This window comes from Chelon labrosus, assembly GCF_963514085.1.
Source record: "Chelon labrosus genome assembly, chromosome: 21".
Taxonomy (NCBI): domain Eukaryota; kingdom Metazoa; phylum Chordata; class Actinopteri; order Mugiliformes; family Mugilidae; genus Chelon; species Chelon labrosus.
Window position 1 is genome coordinate 15960319 of NC_140354.1, and position 21067 is coordinate 15981385.

At 42.4% G+C, this 21067-nt stretch overlaps 1 protein-coding gene across 1 annotated transcript; it reads right to left on the minus strand.

Moving 5' to 3' along the window:
* Window positions 1-5339: 5339 nt before the first annotated feature.
* rtbdn (retbindin) lies at window positions 5340-17194 on the minus strand. The gene is made up of 6 exons (XM_084571446.1): window positions 17055-17194; window positions 15943-16104; window positions 15755-15854; window positions 14249-14377; window positions 13790-13886; window positions 5340-7208 (listed from the first exon to the last, which is right to left on the minus strand). Exons 2-6 carry the CDS (start codon window positions 16100-16102, stop codon window positions 6852-6854), a joined length of 843 nt encoding a protein of 280 aa, XP_084427572.1. The 5' UTR covers window positions 16103-16104; window positions 17055-17194; the 3' UTR covers window positions 5340-6851.
* Between the last annotated feature and the right edge of the window lie 3873 nt (window positions 17195-21067).

A 21067-nucleotide genomic window follows, 5' to 3' on the forward strand; every position in this document is an offset into this window, starting at 1 on the left:
TGGTGTCTGTTTTTTTTTTTTCAACCATATAAATGTTTGATACACAAAATCACATTCAACATATACGTATAAACAACAGGAAACGGAGGGGGGTGTTGGTGTTACATTTCCTTTATAAACATATCAGTTATTTTATCACCCAGAGAGAACCCCTTACACAAGCAGATTCTGGTTTCTGTGTTTTTTACGCACGGAACGTGAAGTGCGTACGTAGGCCTTTCCTAATTACGCACGGGCTTGTCCATATATGGGCATGTTGGTGAGTGTTTCGTCACAGGGGAGGATTTCTGGGAACCCCCGCCCAGGTAAAGCAAACGGCTTCAATCCCTGCGTGTGTTGTATCGATCAAGGCCCCTGAGCTTCCTGAGGGTGGAGGAAGTTCCTCTTTAGTTATTGTGTAACTTTAGACTAACCTGCCACACACGAACGGAGCAAAGTGCAACCTTGTTATCAGCTGCCCTCGCTCGCAGGTAACAGGAAGTAGATCAAAAAAGCACCGTTTCGTATTGAAACTCGACCTGAAATATAAGGGGTCAACAGGAAGGTAACCGGCAGCCTGTCGGTGCCTCTCAAGCGTCTTGAGACATATTTGAGGTGTCAGTGTAATTGAAAGATTGCACACGACGGGGGGAAGTGACAGCGGCTTCAGGAATGCCGGGGGCGTCTCAAGATGCCACGCCGCTTGGCAGAGCAGTAGGCGAGAGTGGGCGTCCGGAGCGCGCAGGAGCATCTGTGTGTGTGGATGAAGCTCTGCGCGCTGCCAAGGACAACATTCTGCCGGGACGCATCACTGGCCAAGTATGTGCGGCACAGACAAGCGGACAGAGAGGGAAAAGTCCCGCATTAAGTAGATGTCAGTGAGTCATTACGCGTTAATTTAGCCACGGGCTGCTGAAAGTTCGTGGACGTGGTTTGCTACACGCGATCCCTTATAGGTGGATGTAGAGTTTAGTGACCATTGGCCGAGACAGAAGCTGTGTACAAAATGGTCTCGGGGAAATCAAAAAGGGGGATTTCTGACTTGTAAAAACAGTTAGTGACGTACAAGTAAACAAGACCAGACCGAAAAAAAAAGCTATTTCTCTCTCTTTACTCGCGAAAAACCACTTCAGAAGGATCGAGAAGGGAAGGCTGCGGTTTCTGCGCGCACTCTCACCTCACGGTGTTTTGGAGAGCGAAGGCTCTTAACCTCTTTTCATCTGACGCGTATTTAAATAATTTAATTTCCATCAATAACAACTCCCCTCGTTTGTGCCATGGACGTGGAAACAGAACCAGTCACGCCCCCGCAGGTGATTTCTTTTTCAGTCCTGTGACTTTTTTTTTAGAAACGTTTATTTTTCTTTAAGGGGATGTACACTTGTTTCTCCTTTATTCACACAACTTTCAGCTCTCATACACTCACAAGCATCAGCTATTCTCTCTACCTCATCATCACTCTTTTAAGTGTCAGTCTCCATTTACGCACACGGCAGCAGGCCTACATGTAATAATGCTCCACAAAATTCAATTCGAGTCACACGCCTCGGCCAACAACCCACACCTAGTGTCTGTGGGAACATCTGTGATGTGAACGCTGACGTACGAAGAGCTCTGGGTGGGTTTGATTTTCCTCTCCCCGAGCCCCCTTCCCCTCCCACCGCTAACAGCCCTTGCTCTCTCTCTCGCTCGTTCTCTCCCTCTCTCCGATCTTCTGTTATCTTCTCGGGAACCATGAATATTCCTCCCACCTTGCCGCGGCCATCTGAGGTTCCTGCACAAGTTGCATCACTTGCTTCTAACAGGAGCTCATGTGGCCTGGTTTGAGGAAAGTTTTGAGAAACATTTTTGGATGACAATATTTACACCCTGTTGTGCAGATGGATGTGCGTTCCCTCCTGGAAATTATTCAAAACTGTATCTCAAGTGTGAAAATCCTGCAGAGAAGTATAATCATTTGGTCTACTTTAAATATTCCAGTGGTAGTTGTGGATTATTATTTTTTTCCCCCGTGACAAACAGCTCATTAATTATCCACCCATCCAGGCCTTTTTAGTCATCAGTCATCAACTAAAGAAAGAAGATCCTCACTGTTACATAACAAAGCTGTGGAGGTTGTAAGAGAATATAGTGGAAACATAGTGCTGGCACAGAAACAGCTTTTCGTTGAAATATGGTCACGTTTCTCATACATGTTGGTGCATTAACACTAAAGCAGAGAAGTGGCCTAGAAAACAGGTCCACGTTCACACAAGCACTGAGTCACTGTACGGTCTGTTTTGTAGGTGAACATCGCCATCTACCGGATTCAAACTGGAACAGCAGCCAATATTCACACGTTTACGCCCTGACTCAGTTTTGTCTTATTTATCTTCTTACCAGTTAACTTTATGAACACCTGAGCCTTTCAGCAATTAAGTATTTCAATTCTAGCTCCATCCATATATATGTAAATTTTAAAATCATTATCAATCTTCCATATATTTTAAAATTTTAAAGGGTTCTTTGCCCTTTAAAATTTTTTGTTCTTTGCCGCCTTCTTTGCCTTCTTGCTCGGAGGTTTTCAGACTCTCAGTTTTGGAAAAATTTGTGTTGTTAATGAATAAAACTAAAGAGAATCTCCTGGAGACTTACCCAAACTTTAAAACCATACCTTAATTAAATGTTTTACACTAAAATGTGATGATTTACATTAAGGTCTTTTGCCCTGTTTGATAATGATCCACATTGGCACACATGACTTGAGCTGTTTTTGCAAACGTCAACAAGGGCAGCCATTTTTTCTTATTTAGAAAGAGGCTGTCTTCATTAGATAGTGACAGAGACAGAGTTTTTTTCTTGTCACCATCACCTCAGTTTATCCTCTGGGCGATGAACTGTTGTCTCTCTGTTGTGTTTTTCTCTTTGCTTATTCTTTGTGTTCCTGTTTTGTTTTGTAGCGCCGCTTCTCTCCTGTGTCCATGTCTGTTTTATTTCTTGCCTTTATATGATTGTGTGCTCTACCCTACTTAGTTTCAGCTGTGTCTTGTCATCTCATCAGCCCTTTGTGCGTATCCATTCTCTAGTTGAATCTCTGTTGAATCTCCGTCTTTCATTCATCAGTATGTCTGTGATGTCCTCGCTTATGTTTCCCTTAAGTCTTCCTGTCGTTTGCTTTGTTTGTGGAGTCTCCCGTTTTCTAGCTCGGTTTGTTCCTTATGTTCTTGTGTTGCGAGGAGCGTAAACTTAACCAGCCTGGGGAGAGGAAGCAGTGGAATGAGATGCAGCAAAGGGACGACCGGACAGAAATCGAGTAAGGGTCTCTGCTGTCGCTTAAGGCATTTTGCCCATTTGGTATTTACCCCAACTATTCAGGAATCAGCTTAATCAGAGGGGATGGTCATTTGTTTCAATCCCATGTCTGACCTTGGAGCTGACATTGGTGTCTCAGACAGTTATTATGCATTTAATTTTTTTAGACGTGATCTAGTATTTGACTAAAGAATGCAGTGAATTTGCAAAACGGTGCTACGGTAATTGAAGTTAAATGAGACAATTAAACATCAAAATGCTTCAATATTGGGCTTCCCTTTTATAGTAATGTGGACATTTTGCAAAATTTGGATCAATCAGGCTCTTTATTGTCACCCCTAATGCAGATAGAGTGCATCCATTATTTCTATTTATATCAGCCTGCCTGCAGAGCTTCTAGGATTACAGCACGGTAAGTATTTCTAGTTAGGGGCCGTGGAAAATTCTAATGCTGCCTTGAATAGGATTGAGTTTGTTGTGTCTGTTTCCAGTGGCTTAATTTTTTTTTTTTACGCTATACCTTTGCATTTCCTACATTAAATTAGCCATTAGCTTGCTAAACTGTTAGCCCACGCTGTCGTAACCACAAGCTCACAAGCTTAGTTTGGAAAAAACGAATACCCAACAAAGGAAATGAGACCTGTCCATGAGGTTGTGAATGGCCCATTAAGCTAGCCAGTTAGCATCTGTTAGCTCAAGCAACAACAAAAAAAGCAATTATGATTTAACTAGCCACTTCCAGACAACAGACTTTGTTGTTTCTCAAAGCAATGCGAGCTAGCGAATGTCCTCGCTAGTTATCCAAGATAATCAATATTAGCAGCCTACTTGGTAGTTAGCATGCTAAACTGTTAGCCATGGTTGCTTCTAGATGCCTTGACGTAGCCACAAGCTCACAAGTTCCATTTGAAGACAACATTATAAGCACATGCACACACCAAAGTTGGGAAACACGGCTACCTAACTAGGGAAATGGGACCCATCGAAGAGTATGTGAATGCGCTTTTAAGCTAGCCAGGTAGCATGTGTTTATTTCAACCAATGACAAGAAAGTAATTCTGAATTAACCAGGTACTTTGTAATGTAATTAGTGTTTCAAAGACACACTACTAGGCTAGCTAACTTTCTCCAAGCAAGATAATCAACAGCCTAGTAGGTAGTTAGCATGCTTTACTGTTAGCCTCGGTTGCTTCTAGACGCCACAAGATCAGTTTAAAGGCAGCATACGTTGAGATTTATTTCCCACTGTGATAATTTGCATACAGTCCCCAGGTAACTCTTACATATTGTCTACATATCACTGTATTCTTCCACTAAATCTTTCCTATTTGATGTGCGGGTAATCCACAGACGGAGGACGTGAATTAAACCCGACAGAAACACACCGATGCCACATTTTATCACTCGGCTGTACAGCTTGTGTGAGAAAGAGAGAAAAAGTTAATCTGGCCTTTGAAGGTCAGAAATTAGTTTCCAACGCTTCTGAAATCAGTGTCACACAGAAACAAATGAAAGAGATAATATTACAGTTTGTCTTATCACTGAAGCCCTCAAACATGCGTCAGCTTAAATGTGCGTGTGTGTCTTTTTCTCTGATTTAATGCTGCTGCTGATGGTGATGATGACTTTCACAGAGGACATGTTATTAGCTAACATCATCAAGAAGTACAGAAATAACACACACACACACACACACACACACACACTGTGCCTCATTCTCTGGCTGTTTAACAGAAAAATGTCAAGTGGTGTGTGTGGCATTATCAGCATGACGCACAGTTTGTGTCCTCAGTGTCGCATTTGTGTTTCAAATTCACAAGTTAGTCACTTTAAACGAGATTGTTTTACAGGGAGATGTGCAACAATGCGATTAGGGTGGGAGTGTGTTCGGCTTGCCAGTTTAAGTTGCTGCAAAGCTGAATCACTGGAAAAACCTTAAAAAGCCCAAAAGACATTGATTTTTAGAAAAAATAAAAATTTTGAATCAGACTTAGACAGCTAGAATAAACTGTCCAGATACTATTTCAAATATTTGATTCCTTCCTCCTTAGGAAAGCTTGAGACTGAGTGACAGCTGTCTGAGAAGCAGGGTAAACACAGTTGTCAGGATGTATCAGTAAATTGGGGGCTGACGCTGGTTGGAAGACTTGCAAAGACACTGAGCTGCCACAGTCATAGGTGGAGGCCACATTTTGGGACACTGCAGTCGTATCCTTCTCAGCAGGCCTGTGGGTTGGCATTTCTGGGTTTGGTTTAACGATATCTGTCAAAATGCATCGTTATTAGGCCAAAAAACAAAACAAAATGGTGACAGATACGAGGGTTAAATTTCAGTGGTGTCGGAAGCAGGGAGGAGACAGAGGAAGCAGGTTATCCGTGGTGCACCGAGTCTATTTCCAGAGCTTTGAGGTTCATGATGCACGGCGCAGAGACTCGAGTTCTGCTCAGCAGGGGTTTCGGTATTTGAAGAAAGGATTGCGCAGCAGTATTCCTGAACAAGGATGCAAAATCACCTTGCTCCGACAAAGACAAAATGCGAAAAAATATGTGCTGCATTACACAGCCTAGGACGATTCATGAGCTGTGATTTAATGCCTTTAGAAAATGATAAGCTCCAACCAGGAACATGGTCGGATGACGATAAACAAACCTCGAAGCTTAAACCTTGGACCTGGGTCAACTATTATACAAGTTTAATTCCTTTTTTTGTGAGCGATGAATGAAACAGGCTCAGGGTAACATTTAGAAATCTCTTTATTGAGAATGTAAAGAGAAGCACAGAAACACCCATTTCAGCGAGCTCGCCATAAATCAGACCTTTTTCCTTTATTACAAAACATTTACATCTAACAGAGCCTCACTCTACATAGACACGATGAGATTATAAAACGATACATTGGTAATCAAACTACCAGATTAAAACTTCCCCTGGTCTGAAAACGAAACTCTTCCCGCAGGTATTGAGCATACCTCTCCGCCATCATGTACCAGACATACGGGTAAAAAGCCAAAGTTACATTCATTATTATGATTACTCTGCGTGACCTTCTCCACTATCACATACTTCCTGACAAGTAGACTGCACAGAATAGTATCACAGCGGTAAGATCTGCGTTTAACAAATGACTAATGCACAGATTAAAATCAACTCGACGGCCGAGAAGAGAAGCGACGAAGCTGATTTAACCGTTTGGGGATTACACGCTTGATTCATGCAGAAGTGTCAATACTGTAGGACCTTGTTAGCTTGCAATAAAGAAAAAAAAACATTTGTGCAGCCAATATGAGATATAATCCATATTATTGAGCCCTTGCAGAATTAATTCTGCCTTCAAATACTTGACTATCATTCAGCTGTGGCAACATTTCTCGCTGTTAAATCAAATAGTTACAAGCTTCCCCTAAACCAGATATTGAAAACTATAGAGATTATAGCTGTGATGTGATTGGTGATAATGAGAGCTTAGGTTTGTGTGGTAAGTTTAGTTACAGGAGCAATTTTATAACTCTGTCTGAAAGGAGAGATTTTGTTTATTAGAATCTAGACAGCTATCTCTAAATATATTGCATCTAGGATCAATCTACAGGCCGCTGCCACTCCCCTCCACGTCCTCCACCTCGACTGAGCGCTTGCGCAGCACGGAGTTTCCCTTCCTGCCGCTCTTGGCCTGCAAGGGCAGCTTGGTCTGGCACGGGGCCCGGTACTGAGGCAAGCCCGTCTTGGTGGTGTCCAGCTCCTCCGGGTCGTCCTGCTTGGCCCTGAGGGCGGCGATCACGTCCTTGTCCGAGGGGCTGAGGGTGAGGCAGCCGCAGGGGCGGCCGCCGTCGCCCTCCGCCCCAATCTCTCCGGCCTCTCCCACCTCCTCCGGCTCGTCCTCCACCGTCATGAAGGCGTCGCCCCACAGGCTCTCGCAGAGATCCCTGCCATGCTGGTACATCTGTAGACACACACACACACACATTACAGTGAAGCACATCCAGCCTTTAATTTATGTAATAATGCACAATATTGGCATGACCTTTTCTTGAAGATTTAACCTTTTCTCTTTTTTTGTTGTGAAAATACCAGTTGCTGACATTATGGTTTTCTGGAGCATTCAAAAATGAAGTCCTCTCTGATAGGACATCTATGCAGATTAAAGGGGGTTCTGCATAACAGTGGGAATAAAACTAACAAATCCTTATTCCAAATGTAAACTGTTTGACTAAAAATGCTTAGAAATAGTTAATCAGAGTCAAAAATCATGCCATCCCATACTCACAAACACCATATGTCCAGAGCATCTTGACAACATTTCTTTACAATTTTCCTCCACATGGACTCAGGGATGACATTTGAAAAGCTTTTCATCTTTTTTTTGTTGGAGATTACAAACATACGAACACCTGTTTTTCCAGAACACCTCCCCGCCAGCAACACTTTCCCCCGTGCTATTCTTGCACCATCGCCGGTGTGACACAAACATCCATTGAAATAATTGATTTTGCCTTTTCAGGGCCGCACCATCTTTGAAATGCCTCTGCCAGGTGTTAACCGAGGCTGCGGGCGCCTGGAAGCCGCTCCGGCAAGTAGCTCCTTTCGTCTCCTCACCTCACCTCACCTCGTCTGCAACATCCTTGAGAGCAAATCATCAGGCGTGCCCTTGAGCGCTCACATTCACGTCCGCGAGACGCCATCTCCGCGCCACCTTCACATCTCCGACAAGCCCCACAGAGTAGACGCTCAGATCTAAACTAATCGCAAAGGTCGTTTCTAGCACCTTTTGAGTCGCTATCTGACAGGAAATTCATTAAAGCAGTTATACTTTGAGGAAAAACTCCCAATTACAGCTGACATTACTGTTTCTGGAGCATGAAAAATTATCTTCCTCTCTAATAAGACATGGATTAAAAGAGGGATACAGGATAATGGTGCTAAAAAACAAATCCTAATTCCAAATTTATGCTGTAAATGGTATCAGCCTACGCGCTAACAAATAGTTAGGTAAGCAAATTAGTAAAGTTTCACTGGCAAACACGTTTCTTTGTGGGTTTAAGCTCCTATTCTCTCTAGTGGCTGCCTCATAACCACTTATCATGAGCTGCCAAGTCTCCTTCCAAAGCTCATACCAATACTGTATGTCCCACTTCCATTTTTTTAAGTGCTCTCACTGTTTATACATCTCCCTTCATTCTGCCTGTTTCTCCTCAGCACACCCCCACCCCGACGCCTTCTTCCTTTCATCCTCCCGTCTTCTGTTGGCGGATTAAGACTGAGTCACACCGGGTGCTCAGAGAAGAAAAAGCCGTCGTATATATTTACCAGGTTGGAAGGACACAAAGAGGATGACGGCTATTTCTCTTGACTACGTACTCTCTCTCTGTCTGACACTTCGGTCTTATCGCGCCGACCTCGTAATACACACAGGCCTACACACATTTTCTGTCCTTCCTCGGGCGGACATGGTTTGCTGCCAAAGCTAATTCAGTACGAACACCAAGTGGCTTCAGACGACATGGTGTGATCAAATAAGTGAGATACAGAAATTTCCTCAGGCTCTGCGCTGTCCTGTCCTTCCCATCCCCGTCTTATTTAATTCTGCCCTTCTCAACAACATTACACCTGGTGTGCAAAAAGAAAACAGGAAAGAGAAATGAGACATGAGTTCCCTCTTTAACTACCCATCTACTGCAATAAGGGTTTAAAGGGGAAAGGCAAGGATCTTGTTTTTTGTTTTTTTATCTTACCAAAGAGAAGTTTGAGAATATACTACTACATGAAAGAATGGAGAACGTCCTGATCCAGCAATGTAATTCAAAATCTTGCAAAAGCTACTCAGAGGATTTAGATTTCATTCAGTTGATACTGTACGGCTCCAGCATTTCAGCCAAATCTAATAACCTGGTGAGCCTCTGTGCCAGCAACCACTCTGGCTGGAGGCAATTTCAGTTTGTTTGTATGTTCTCTACGTACGTCCATCTGAACTCCTTCTTGTAAACACGATATCTCAAGAATGCCCTTATGCAGTTACTTAAAATTTGGTACAAATGTTCAGCTGGACTCAAGGATGAACTGATTAGAATTTGGGGGTCTTAGGTCACTGTGGCCTTGCTCTCTTCCCATTCTAGTATCTCAGTAACGCCTTGATGCAGTTACTTACAATTTGGCGCAAAAGATTATTGTAATCTCATAAAACACATTTCTGGCGATAATTCAAGTCAGAAATGCTTTGAGGAAATGTCTTCAGATTTGGCAACAGCTATTTGGAATTAAGTATGAACTGATAACAGAACGTCACTGTGACCTCACAAAACAAGTGTTGGGCAACAATGCGAGAATTCCTATATTAATAATGACAAAATGGTGTATGTCTAATATGATAAAATTAATAAGTGATCTTGTTTTATATCTAAAATGGCAAAGGTCGACTTAATGCTCTGCTAAAACACATTTATTGTCTTCTCTTGGTACCTGTACCTGCTGGTAATTCTATACATTTGTACGTCCGTCTGTACCTATTCTTGTAAACACAATATCTCAAGAACGCCTTCATGCAATTATTTAAAATTTGGTGCAAATGTTCAATTGGACTCAAGGATGAACTGATTAGAATTTGGGTCAAAGGTCACTGTGCCCTTGCACCCTTCCCATTCTTGTGAACACCATATCTCAGGAACGCCTTGATGCAGTTACTTAAAATTTGGTGCAAATGTTGACACTCAAGGTAATATTTTGCTGGTATATAGGCAAAGATCAAGATTATTGTAATCTCATAAAACATATTTCTGGCGATAATTCAACTCAGATAGGCTTTGAGGAAATGTCTTCAGATTTAGTTCCATATTTTGGCAACATCTATTTGGACTCAAGGAACAGAACGTCACTGTGATCTCACTAAACTAAAAGTTTTTGGCCACAATGCGATAATTCATATATTAATGAAAAAATATTGTTCGTCTAATATTATAAAATTAATAATTGATCTTGTTCTATATCTTAAATGGCAAAGGTCTACTTAATGCTCTGCTAAAACACTTTCATTGTCTTCTCTTGGTACCTGTAATTTTATACATTCGTACGTCCGTCTGTACCTATTCTTGTCAACATGATATCTCAACAACGCCTTTATGCAATTACCTAAAATTTGGTGCAAATGTTCAATTGTACTCAAGGATGAACTGATTAGAGTTTGGAGGTCAAAGGTGACTGTGACCTTGCACCCTTCCCATTCTTGTGAACACGATATCTCAGGAACGCCTTGACGCAGTTACTTAAAATTTGGCGCAAATGTTCACTGGTACTCAAGGATGAAAGGATAAGATTTTGTTGGTATATAGGCAAAGATCAAGATCACTGTAATCTTCTAAAACAATTTTTGTCAATTTTTCTCCATAATTCAACTGGTGAATGTGATTTGAGGAAATTTTTCAAAGTTCGTCTAGTAATTAGGCGACACCTATTTGGGCAAAACAAGTTTTTTGGCCACAAGTTGAGAATTCATATTTTAATAATGACAAAATGCTGTATGTCTAATAGGATAACATGAAGAAGTGATGTTGTTTTATATCTAAAATGACTTAAGTCTACATGTATGAGTCTAGACAGGCATGATCTAAACTGCAACTCGGCTTGTTGGCGGACGCTGTCAGTCTAGTTATTCGGCTTTTGATTTATTTATTTTTTGTTGGTTGTGGATGGCTTGTCATATTCATCTGGCATTTATAATGATATTAGAAAAGGACCTGGACGAGCGTTTTTCTCCTGTCATATAATCCAACCATCAGCAGTCACATGCAAACAAATTGTTATCGTGACTAGGGAGTAGCGAGCAGAATTTCATAATGCCCCACAATCAGGACAAAAGCTTTCAAATGTATCTGAAGAAATGATTACAGTGTAAGTCTGTGGTTTGCTGACAGTCAAATGAGCTGCACGGTCTTTTGTTTGCCACTTGTCAAGGTCACAGTCCTACAAAGTAAGCATTGTTAATGTGGGCTGCAATATGAAGCATTTATGTAAACAACAGAGAAAAGTGGAAAGCAATTCTATTGTGAAAACATATAATAGTTTAAGCTTTTCGGTCCAGAGAACCTAGAATTGCATCTCTTTAATGTTGTGAGTACTTACGGGACTGTGTAATGTAAAGTGTTTCTGTTCCTTCTAACCATTAATATATGATATCTGAAATGTTTCGTGCCAGTATCCGGCACCGACATAGCCGCGCTTTGCAGATGTAACCTCATTCCCACAAAATCAGGAGGGAGAGAAGAGTGCCTAATGCTGAGATAAATCAGACCTTGGCTGGCAAATAATGTTACCAGTGAGCACAAAAAGAGAGTGTGATAGAGAGTGCCAGGGGGATCTTTGCATGCAGAGGCCGTGTGTGTCTATGTGAGCAAATCTGGCAGTCAGCATTTACAAATCCTGTCGGTATCGGTGTCTATTTATTCTACAGTCACACCTACATAGAATTTCTATCCAGCAGGCGTGTTGTGAAAGGGTTTTTAAATGTGATGCCAGGGAGATGTGCATGTTTGCAGTTTTGCTTAAGTGGTACGAGCCCACACCACGAAGCGGCCCACTGTGAAATCATTACCATCTCTGCTGGCTGGGGAGAAACAAAAAGCGTTACTGCTGTGACCTCCAAAAGTGCCAGAGACAGGAACTTGTGTTCCATCTCTCTAATAGGGGGTGATTTGTTGAATGTTTGTTCAAAACACTCTGTTCTGAGAGCTACTTGAATTTACTGGAGTCTGTATTGCACCATTAGTGGTTCTCTAAGTGAAAATGGGCCAACACTAAGAACAAAAGACCAAAATACTCTGACACACACTCATATAGACACACTCAGATATTCTCTCTTTGCATTTCCTGCCTGTAATGTCCTTTAATCATCTACATCCACCATAACAGAGCCTTAGTAGATCTGATGTCTCTGTGCTCATTTGTTGGGAGTAAGACTGAAAGCACAGATACAATGATAGATATTTAAAGTGGTGTGTGATGTGTGAGTGTTGGTTCGCTGCCGGCCTCAGCTGCACACCAGCACCCTCTGTCACTCTTTTTAAATCACCCAGCTGGCTGCTGCCCACTGAAGCAGGGCCGGGGCTTTTTTCACGCTTCATCCCACAGCGCCGCTCTGCGCCGTTAACCCTTCCCTTAACCGCAAAGCTCGCTACCTCCACCACAAACACACTGCGACACAGCTTCTGACCTTCTGCCCGCGGCGTGAGACTCGAATGACGAGCCCCGTGGTCGGTCGTTTGGATTCAAACCTGCGACACATCGTCTGCTCTTCAGAAGAAAAAGGTGTGACCGCACTAAAAGCTGGTTATGCTCCACCACTCAGATTTTAATGTACTTCTGTGGTGAAGTGCTCACAATGATACCATGCTAACGTGCTAAATTTAGCTGATAATCCTGAAAGATAAAAAGTTAAAGAACTATTAATGTAAAAAAGATTATTCTCAGGAGGTTTTGAATGTTACCACCAATTTTCAATGCAATCTATTCAATAGTTGGTGAGATTTTAGTTTGGAAAACAGTGGTGGACCATAGACTGTAAAAGAAGTGGACGCCATGACAGCTGCCAAAAGTGAAGCCAAAGCAAGTAGAGCTCCCCCTGGTGGCTGCCTACTGTATAGGTCATAAGCTTCCCTTTCCATTTTATCATTTTAGGTCCATTATTTTAAGTTAATATAATGCTCATGTGTGTTTAAGTGTCTGTTTTTCTGAAAGGTGTCATTTTAGTCAGTTATTTGACGCTTCAGAAACAGGATGTGACATCATGATGATTGACAGTTGCCACCAACAACCCCTCAATGAAGCGGTGAAAGTAGGTGATCAAGTGTATAATCCAACATTTCATTGTAACTGGTGGACGTAGAGCTGAGCACAGTATTAATTAAACGCAAACGCGAGTGAGTCGAGCGGAAGTGTGGGCGGGTCATGTAGCGTCAGTTTGACCAATGGGAGATAATGGAGACGCGTTGTCCATTTTTTTTTCTACACTCTATGTGGCGGATAGATTCACTGCCAATCCAAATGCGATCGATACAGAATAAGACAATAACAAAGAAACAGAAATCACAAAAGTTGCAGATCCCAATCATCTCACGACTTAGCCTGTGGAGGCAACGGCCATTGTTCCTGTGATTCTGGTGTAGCCAACGGATATTTGGTAGACAGATGTCCAGGTAAGGACTTAAGGATGTCTGGATTTGGGCAATGGAGTCTACTGCCTAACAATTTACCCCCTTAATGGTTTTAAACCGCTACGGTGTCTTCTTTAATATATTTGCTTGCCAAACGGGATGAGTTAGCATGCCTACTAACAGCATATGACAGGGCGTTCTGCCTCTTTCACTCCCCACACAGACTGTTTACCTGCAGCTAAATCCTGCTCTTATGCATTTAATCAGCACTGCCTGGATTAGCAGCAGCAACCAGACTTCAGCTTCCCGTACCAAAATCTCATCCCTTGCCTACAGACGTTTTTCTGCATATTCGTATGTTTATAGAGATCAGGTCAAATCCTACCTGCTGATACTGAACGCAGGTTCCAGTGCAGTTCTGTCCCCGGGGGTCTCTGGCCCAGTTGCGAGCACATGTCATGTCCATCCTGCAGGCATCAAACCTGAAGAAACATTTGTAAATTTGTAAAAAGGAGCATCTCAGCTTGAGATTTGCAGGCCACAGATACCATTATTACAAATACTATAATGGCAAAAAATCCCTTGAAGACCTTTACCTTTACAAGAATTTACTAGCCAGTTTTCCTATTTTTTAACAACCAGGAGGGCAAAGCATTTGTTGCAGCCGGCAAAAAGATGAGCCGTGGTCTTATGTGTGTCATACAGTTTTGTGCTCTTTGTCTTTGCACAGTTTACCGCGGCCATACAACACGGTAATCTCTCCCTCGACAGCCTTTATGCGTGAAGAGGGACAGATACTGATGTTGATTTAGCTTCGCCCGTGTAGTGCATTTGGCAGCCTCACCAATCACGGCAGAAGCTGTGGCAGAGCGGCACGGCCTGGATGTACGAGCTGCGGTGAGGATGAGGCCAACGGGCGGCGTCGGGGGAGCAGCGGTAGAAACACGACACGCGCTTCAGAAAGCCTTCACACCTGAGGAGACACGGGGAATCGGGAAAGGACAGGTTTAGAAATTAAAGATAACGACCTAGAAGTAGTTTCTCTTTTGTTTGTGCTGCTGTTTACTTCTTTGTTAAATATCCTTCATTATCGTTGCTGTTGGTTTTTACAATCTGGTGGCTTCTTAATCTTTTGGAATTCACCCCTATGGTACCTTTTGTCATTTGAGTATTGTTCATACCTCAGACGCTTACGGTTTAATTAGAGCTTCGGGACAAACACATACTGTCACACCTGAGAAACTTTGTCGAACAATTGAGAGAGAATCTCGCAGTGAAGCTTCCTAATTAGGGTTTTTTTTTTTTTTGGCTTCTTGGGAGCAGTGGAGCGAAACCAAACACTGACATATTATACCTATTATCTATCAGCTTTACCAATTGCAGATGTGCTTCTGGCCATCTGGTGAATTTAAATCCAATATTGCCCCTCGTTCAGCTCCATTTTTTTGGTCTCCACCACCTGCTGGTCTTTAAGGTTGCTCGTTAAAAGTTTGCCGCCTCGCAGGTGGTTGGAAAGCAGGCTTTGAAATTCAGTTTTTCCTCAAAACAGAAGCCAGATGGAGCTGAAAGTATTGATGGACGTTGGGAAACCAAAGATTTTAAGGTTAGGCGACAAAACTTGGAAGCGTTAAGGGCAACTGCACATTGATTTATAGTCACTTGAAGGTCAATGGACTGGACCACAACAACGGGTGAGACTTACTCTGGGGTCTTTTTACTTTCTAGTATCTCTGCTTTTGGTCTCCACCACCACCTGCTGTCATTATCATTGACGATAAATGACTAGTAGACAATAAACCACAGAAAGAGTTGATGGCATCTGTATCATACTCTACAGTTTAATGGGACTAGGCCAGAAGGATGGGTAAGGCGTATCCCAGTCTTTGTTTTAGCTCTGCTTTTGGTCTCCACCACCTGCTAGCCATTGACAGTAAGATGTTTGGGGCATCGCAGGTTGGTTGTGAAGTTGTGTTTTCGGTCTGGCATTACTTTGTAGAGGATGGTTGAGACATACTCCAGGCTCTTTACTCTCTTTTACCTCTGCTTTTGGTCTCCACCACCGCCTGCCGTCATTAACATTGACGATAAATGACTAGTAGACAATAAACCACAGAAAGAGCTGATGGCATCTGTATCACACACTACAGTTTTTACAGTTGGGACTAGACCAGAATGATGGGTAAGGCATATCCAGAGCCTTTGTTTCACCTCTGCTTTTGGTCTCCACCACCTGCTAGTTCTTAAGGGTAAAAAAAAAATAGCAGACAATAAACCTTAGAAAGAGCTGACGGCAACTTAATTGTGTAATACAGGTTAATGGGACGGGACCAAAAATGAGAAGGAGACTTACTCAGGGCTCAGAGGCCCACACTTGTCCCAGGGTTCATTCTGATTGCTGGCAGAGGGGACGTGGGAGATGTCCTGGATGTCTTCCTCTGCGCAGCAGCTATCTGTCAACAGCAGAGACAGGAAAACATTTCAGCCAGCTGCCTGTCTTCAGATTCAGATTTTTATTTATTTTTTCCACAGTCCACTCACTGTCAGCATACAGGGCGCAGTCCCTCAGGTGTGGCTCGGGACTGGGCGTGGCCTTGTGTTTGCCATCTTGAAGACACACCCCTTCCGAGAGGGTTCCGCCAATCAGCGTAGACGCCAAATACGCGCAGATGAATAGCAGAGGGGTAGAAGTGACGGCCATCTCTGCAGACACAAGAATAAAAAAAACTTAAACTAAATAAATAATTCAGTATTTTATTATTAAGTATTTTATCTGCTTTGATATTGTCAATCACTATGACACAGTGAAATGTGCAACGGTAAGTGAGACCTCCAGCCCAGGCTGTGAGCTCTGCGTGTGGTGACCTAGTAGACAGGGTGAGGCTAATTAGGCGGGACTGAGACACCGTGCTGAGATGGATGACATGCGTAGTCGTTTAATCTGACAAGCGGCTGGCTGCCGGTGTGTAGCCTACATAACACGAATTAAACAAATCTGCTGGACGTGGCCCCGCACTGGCTCGGACAGGTGCGATGTGGCCCTGATTTGACGCCAAAACAGCTCGGACGGAAATCTTTGACGCATTAGTTGGTATTAGAGTAAATCTGTCTAATTTAATAATAACAACAAAATAAATAAATGAAAATAAGTCTCATTAAAAAAAATAATAATAATTTAATCTACTCTATGCAAATATTCATTCAATCATTCAAATGAAAGAAAAATGTAATTAATAAAAAATAAAGAATAAATAAAAAATAAGTCTTATTTAAAAAAATAAAATAAATAAACTAATTTAATTTAATTGACTGTATGCAAATAATTCAAATAATTTAAAGGAAAGAAAAATCTAATTTTGCAAACAAAACAAAAAAAAATCACTGAGCCTAGAAAACTACACATTAAAAGTATGTCTGTATCTGATTTTTTTTTATTTATTTAATTATTTTACAGGATAAAACCACTTAAATGTGCATTTTATTTGAATAACAGTCTATTTTTATCTATAAGTTTGCTAACTTATAAGAGGTTATCTTAATTTTTAATCTAAAATAATCAGGTTATTATTAATCTGTTTAGTTTTAAGATTAATATTATATATATATATGTATATATATATATATATATATATATATATATATATATATGCTACCTGTCGGTGAGGAGATAAATGCTGCTCCGTCCGGATTAGTTTCCTCTGTTGTCCCTCTCCGAGTCTCTCCGGTGCGTTTCCGTGGATCCAGCTGGTGCTAGCTGCGCCGATGTCCTCCTCTCTGCGTCCCTGTGTCTCTCCCTCTCTCTCTCTGAGTGTCGTCTCTGATCTCTGCTGCCCGGGGGCCACTGCTCGCCACTTTGTCACCGGTTTATATGAAGGACATTTCGGTCCCTTCCACCAGGCAACTCACCCCCTCCCTCTATCCCCATGCTGGGAAGTCCTCTCTCTCTCTCTCTCTCTCTCTCTCTCTCCCTCTCTCTCTCCCTCCCTCCCTCCCTCCCCTGTCTTGCACGCACAAACACTATTACGCACACATAAAAGATCGGACTCCCTCCTTGTTAATCTCCCGGTAAGATGTTTACCAAATCCTCCTTGTTGACAGATTTCCTTCCACCCGTCCAAGTAAAGCCGTGTGGATGGAAACACTGAAAATTACAGCTCGATGTAAACCATAACTTGATGCCCTTCACATCCAGAGGCTCAGTCACAGGTGCTGCTGAGTCACACCTGTCCTCCACCCAGCCAGCCAGCCATCCAGTCAGCCTCCCCCATCCGAACACACACACACTGAGGTCAGGGCTTTTTCCAGATGACAGGGTTAGAGGAGGGCGCAGCGGAGATTTAATACCGTATGATACGCTGAGGACACAAATCTCTGCAGAACAAAACACCGGGAACTCACCGCTGCTGTGCTTTGCAAAAGCTGTCCTCTTATGGAGACATTTTTTTTATACATGCTTTGCCAACAGGTGAAACCCAAACCCCAAAGTGGTTCTTTCCATTTGGTGACAAACATTTAATGATTGTCCTACAGTCCTTGGTCTGAAACGGTTGTTTGGACACACATGCTGTTTGTATTCTTGCTCCTGGATTTTAATCTCACCTCCTCTTGGAGCTGGTGTGCCAACCTAATCCCTGGCTGGGTGCATCCCTCTCTCGCTCTCTATTTGTATGTCCTCTCAAGGCTTTTGGCCACATACGAGCAGATGGAGAGCGTCTTGTGGCCTAGATACATCCCCCTTAAACCAAGACTGTGAAATTGGTGACGTGCCTTAGACGGGATTGGTTTTGGCAACGAAACCGCGCGAGGACGGGAAGGGACCGGACAGATTGGCCATCAAATAAACACACAGATTGAGTGCAGATGAAACTGTCTCAGTGGAGAGTAAAGTCAGATATACACTGTATGAGCAGAAGGAGGAAATGAGGGCTCGTTGGGCCCCGTTTGTCCACTAGACTGTTTCATAACTGCTGAGGGTCATCACCACAGAGCACTTTATTTCTGGGGGTGAGAGCGCAGGAGCGAGAGGCAGACAAACATCTCTTCATCTGGTAATTAGAGGAGGAATAACGATATCCTTTGTACCGGAGCTATTCAGGGAACAGAGAGAGAGAGAGGAGGACAAAGCAGACCATCAGGGCTCTCAGTGCACCCTTGTTGTTGTTCTCATTTATCAGGGCTGGGTCACTGCCTGCGTTTCAGCCTTAGGCTGGCCCTCGGCTGGCAAGCAGTGCCACCCATCCTTGTCAACTCGCTAAGTGACGGACATTCATTTCCACCATTTACCGTTTCTTTTATTTGTTCCACTGACCTATTTCTCCAGGGTCCCTCTAAACTCTGAGGCAGCTGCAAGAAATTTGGGGAAAAAAAAGGTGGAGAGAAAGGTGAAGAAATTCACATGTGTACTGATTTCCAAGCAACTAGCTAATATGAAAAACAGCGAGTGAGACTTAAATGAAATACTTCCACACATTTGTCTTAAGGAGTAGAACAGAGAGCCTAGAGGCATCTCACTTTTTCGTGATGCAATCGCCAATTTCCTTCCCACCAACCTGAGTGCATTTTTAGCTAATGAGAAGAAACGCTGTAATATTTATCTAAAAGTGGTGGATGAATGGTTGAAATACAGTTCTGTGCAAGAGTTTTAGGTGCTAAAATGAAGGACACTCTGAAATACAAAGCCACAAATAGCTTCTATTTGTTAATGAGCTTCAAACACGAAACTTGTTTGAAGTGTCAATCTTTGGCGACCCCTGTGGACATAAACGGTAACTGCAGGCGTGTTTTTGAACTTCACTTCTCAGAGGTCCACACAGAAAATTCATAGTTTATAGAGACAATATTTCTTCAACTTGATTAAAATCATTCTGAGCAAACACATGGACGCTAGATAAAAATTGATTTATGTGTTTACACGCCCCAAAAAACATCAGTCACTGTTGAACCTTTTCTTGTCTTAAGCGATTCTGCCGTTGTGGAGCGTTGAATCTGTGTTTTAGCAGCTTTATTTGCAATACTGACTTGATTTAATGGAAAAAGAAGACAACCAAGATGTTTCCATGTTTTCAACAATGCCGCCCACACTGATTCCAGCTTCATTTGCCTTTTTGTAAACCCTGGTTGTTTTTCTAACCTCCATGTTTCTGCGCCTCCTTTAAACTCGCCACCTGACGTTTACTCCAACGTGGCGCAAACACGCCCGGAAACAATGGATTTATTCCAACCAGAGAGAAACCATGAGCTCAGGTGGGATTATTAGGAGCTAATACTTTCCTATCGAACAGATTATCAAAGGTTTACACCACCCCTCCCTATCTGACGCCTTCTTGATTGAGGCATTTTGTCGATGCAAACGTAGCCCGTGTTGCCTGTGTGACATTATCAGCCAGTTGAGCATTAGTTTTGCCTACAGTCTCTGGCAGAAACATCAGTCAAACATCATCATCAGTAACCGTGTGCGGCTTGTGAATGTCTCCACAGACACCCTGTTCCAAATATTTATTAACTGAAGCCTCATTTGGAGGCAGACAGGGACTTAACAGTCCTTTGTTTTGATGACAGTGTTTCTCTCTTTGTCTCTTTTAAAGTCAATATTAACACCTGTTTTCCTCAGAACACTTGTGCGCGGTTCCTGTTGTGCATCCAGGACCGTCTCCATTGTCTCATCATGCACATTAATCCCAGACGATGTTGCCGCAGAATGAATATATGAACGAGACATGCATTTTTAAAGGTTTCATCTGAACAAAGAGCCACTATCTTGCAAGTAAATTTGTCCCGAAGCAGCTTAAACATCTTTTAATTATTTTTGACTGATTGTGTTAAACAGCATCCAGATTTTAAACCATCGGCTGCTGGTGCTGATGAAACATGTCGAGCAGGACGTTAAGGAGACTGCAGGATCTGTTTCCTCATTTTGAGGAAATCCAATTAAGAGGATATCTGAGATAATCCAATGCTCCCCACACACACAGGAAACTCTTTAAGCACATTAAAAGCTGTATGGTCGTTTGGGACAATTATCCTGAGTGAGTTAAATGTCATCCACCCGTAGTTGATGTTAGTTTGAAATGTTTAAGGGTAAAGGGGGAGTTTAGAAGGTCAAGCTCATTGACCTTTTAGTTGACAGAAATGTCACTGGTCGAATACCAAATTGTTGGATTTTGTAATCACTGTTAAGAAGACATATTTCAAATATCACTGAGAGACTGAAGTTTCAATAAATAAGAAGACAAATACTCAGATTTTACATTTCTTTATTCAAAAATCCTCAGTTTTATGAGCTCAAAGGTTGTTTGCATGCCCCTGGTTTCTCTTTAAATCTTTATTAAATCCTCTGCTCTGACCTTTTAGCCCAAATGTTTGCAGCGCAGGTGTCCAGCTGACAATAAGTCGATTCGAATCAGAGGAGAAATCCTCACGCCGGCATGGATTTCACAGTTTACTCGGAGGCGACATTTCGATCCCACGTGGACATTTTCTGTCTGCAAATCAATTTTCTGTAGGATCAATTTGACAAACGCTCAAGTAACATTTAATAAATCGGCTCACAGTCAGTCTTAAAAGACCTTTTTAAAAAATGTTACATGGGAACTTTATGACAACAGTTTAAAAAAACATCCAAATACACAGACAGATATTCAAAATTCTAGTTGTTATTGTTGTTATT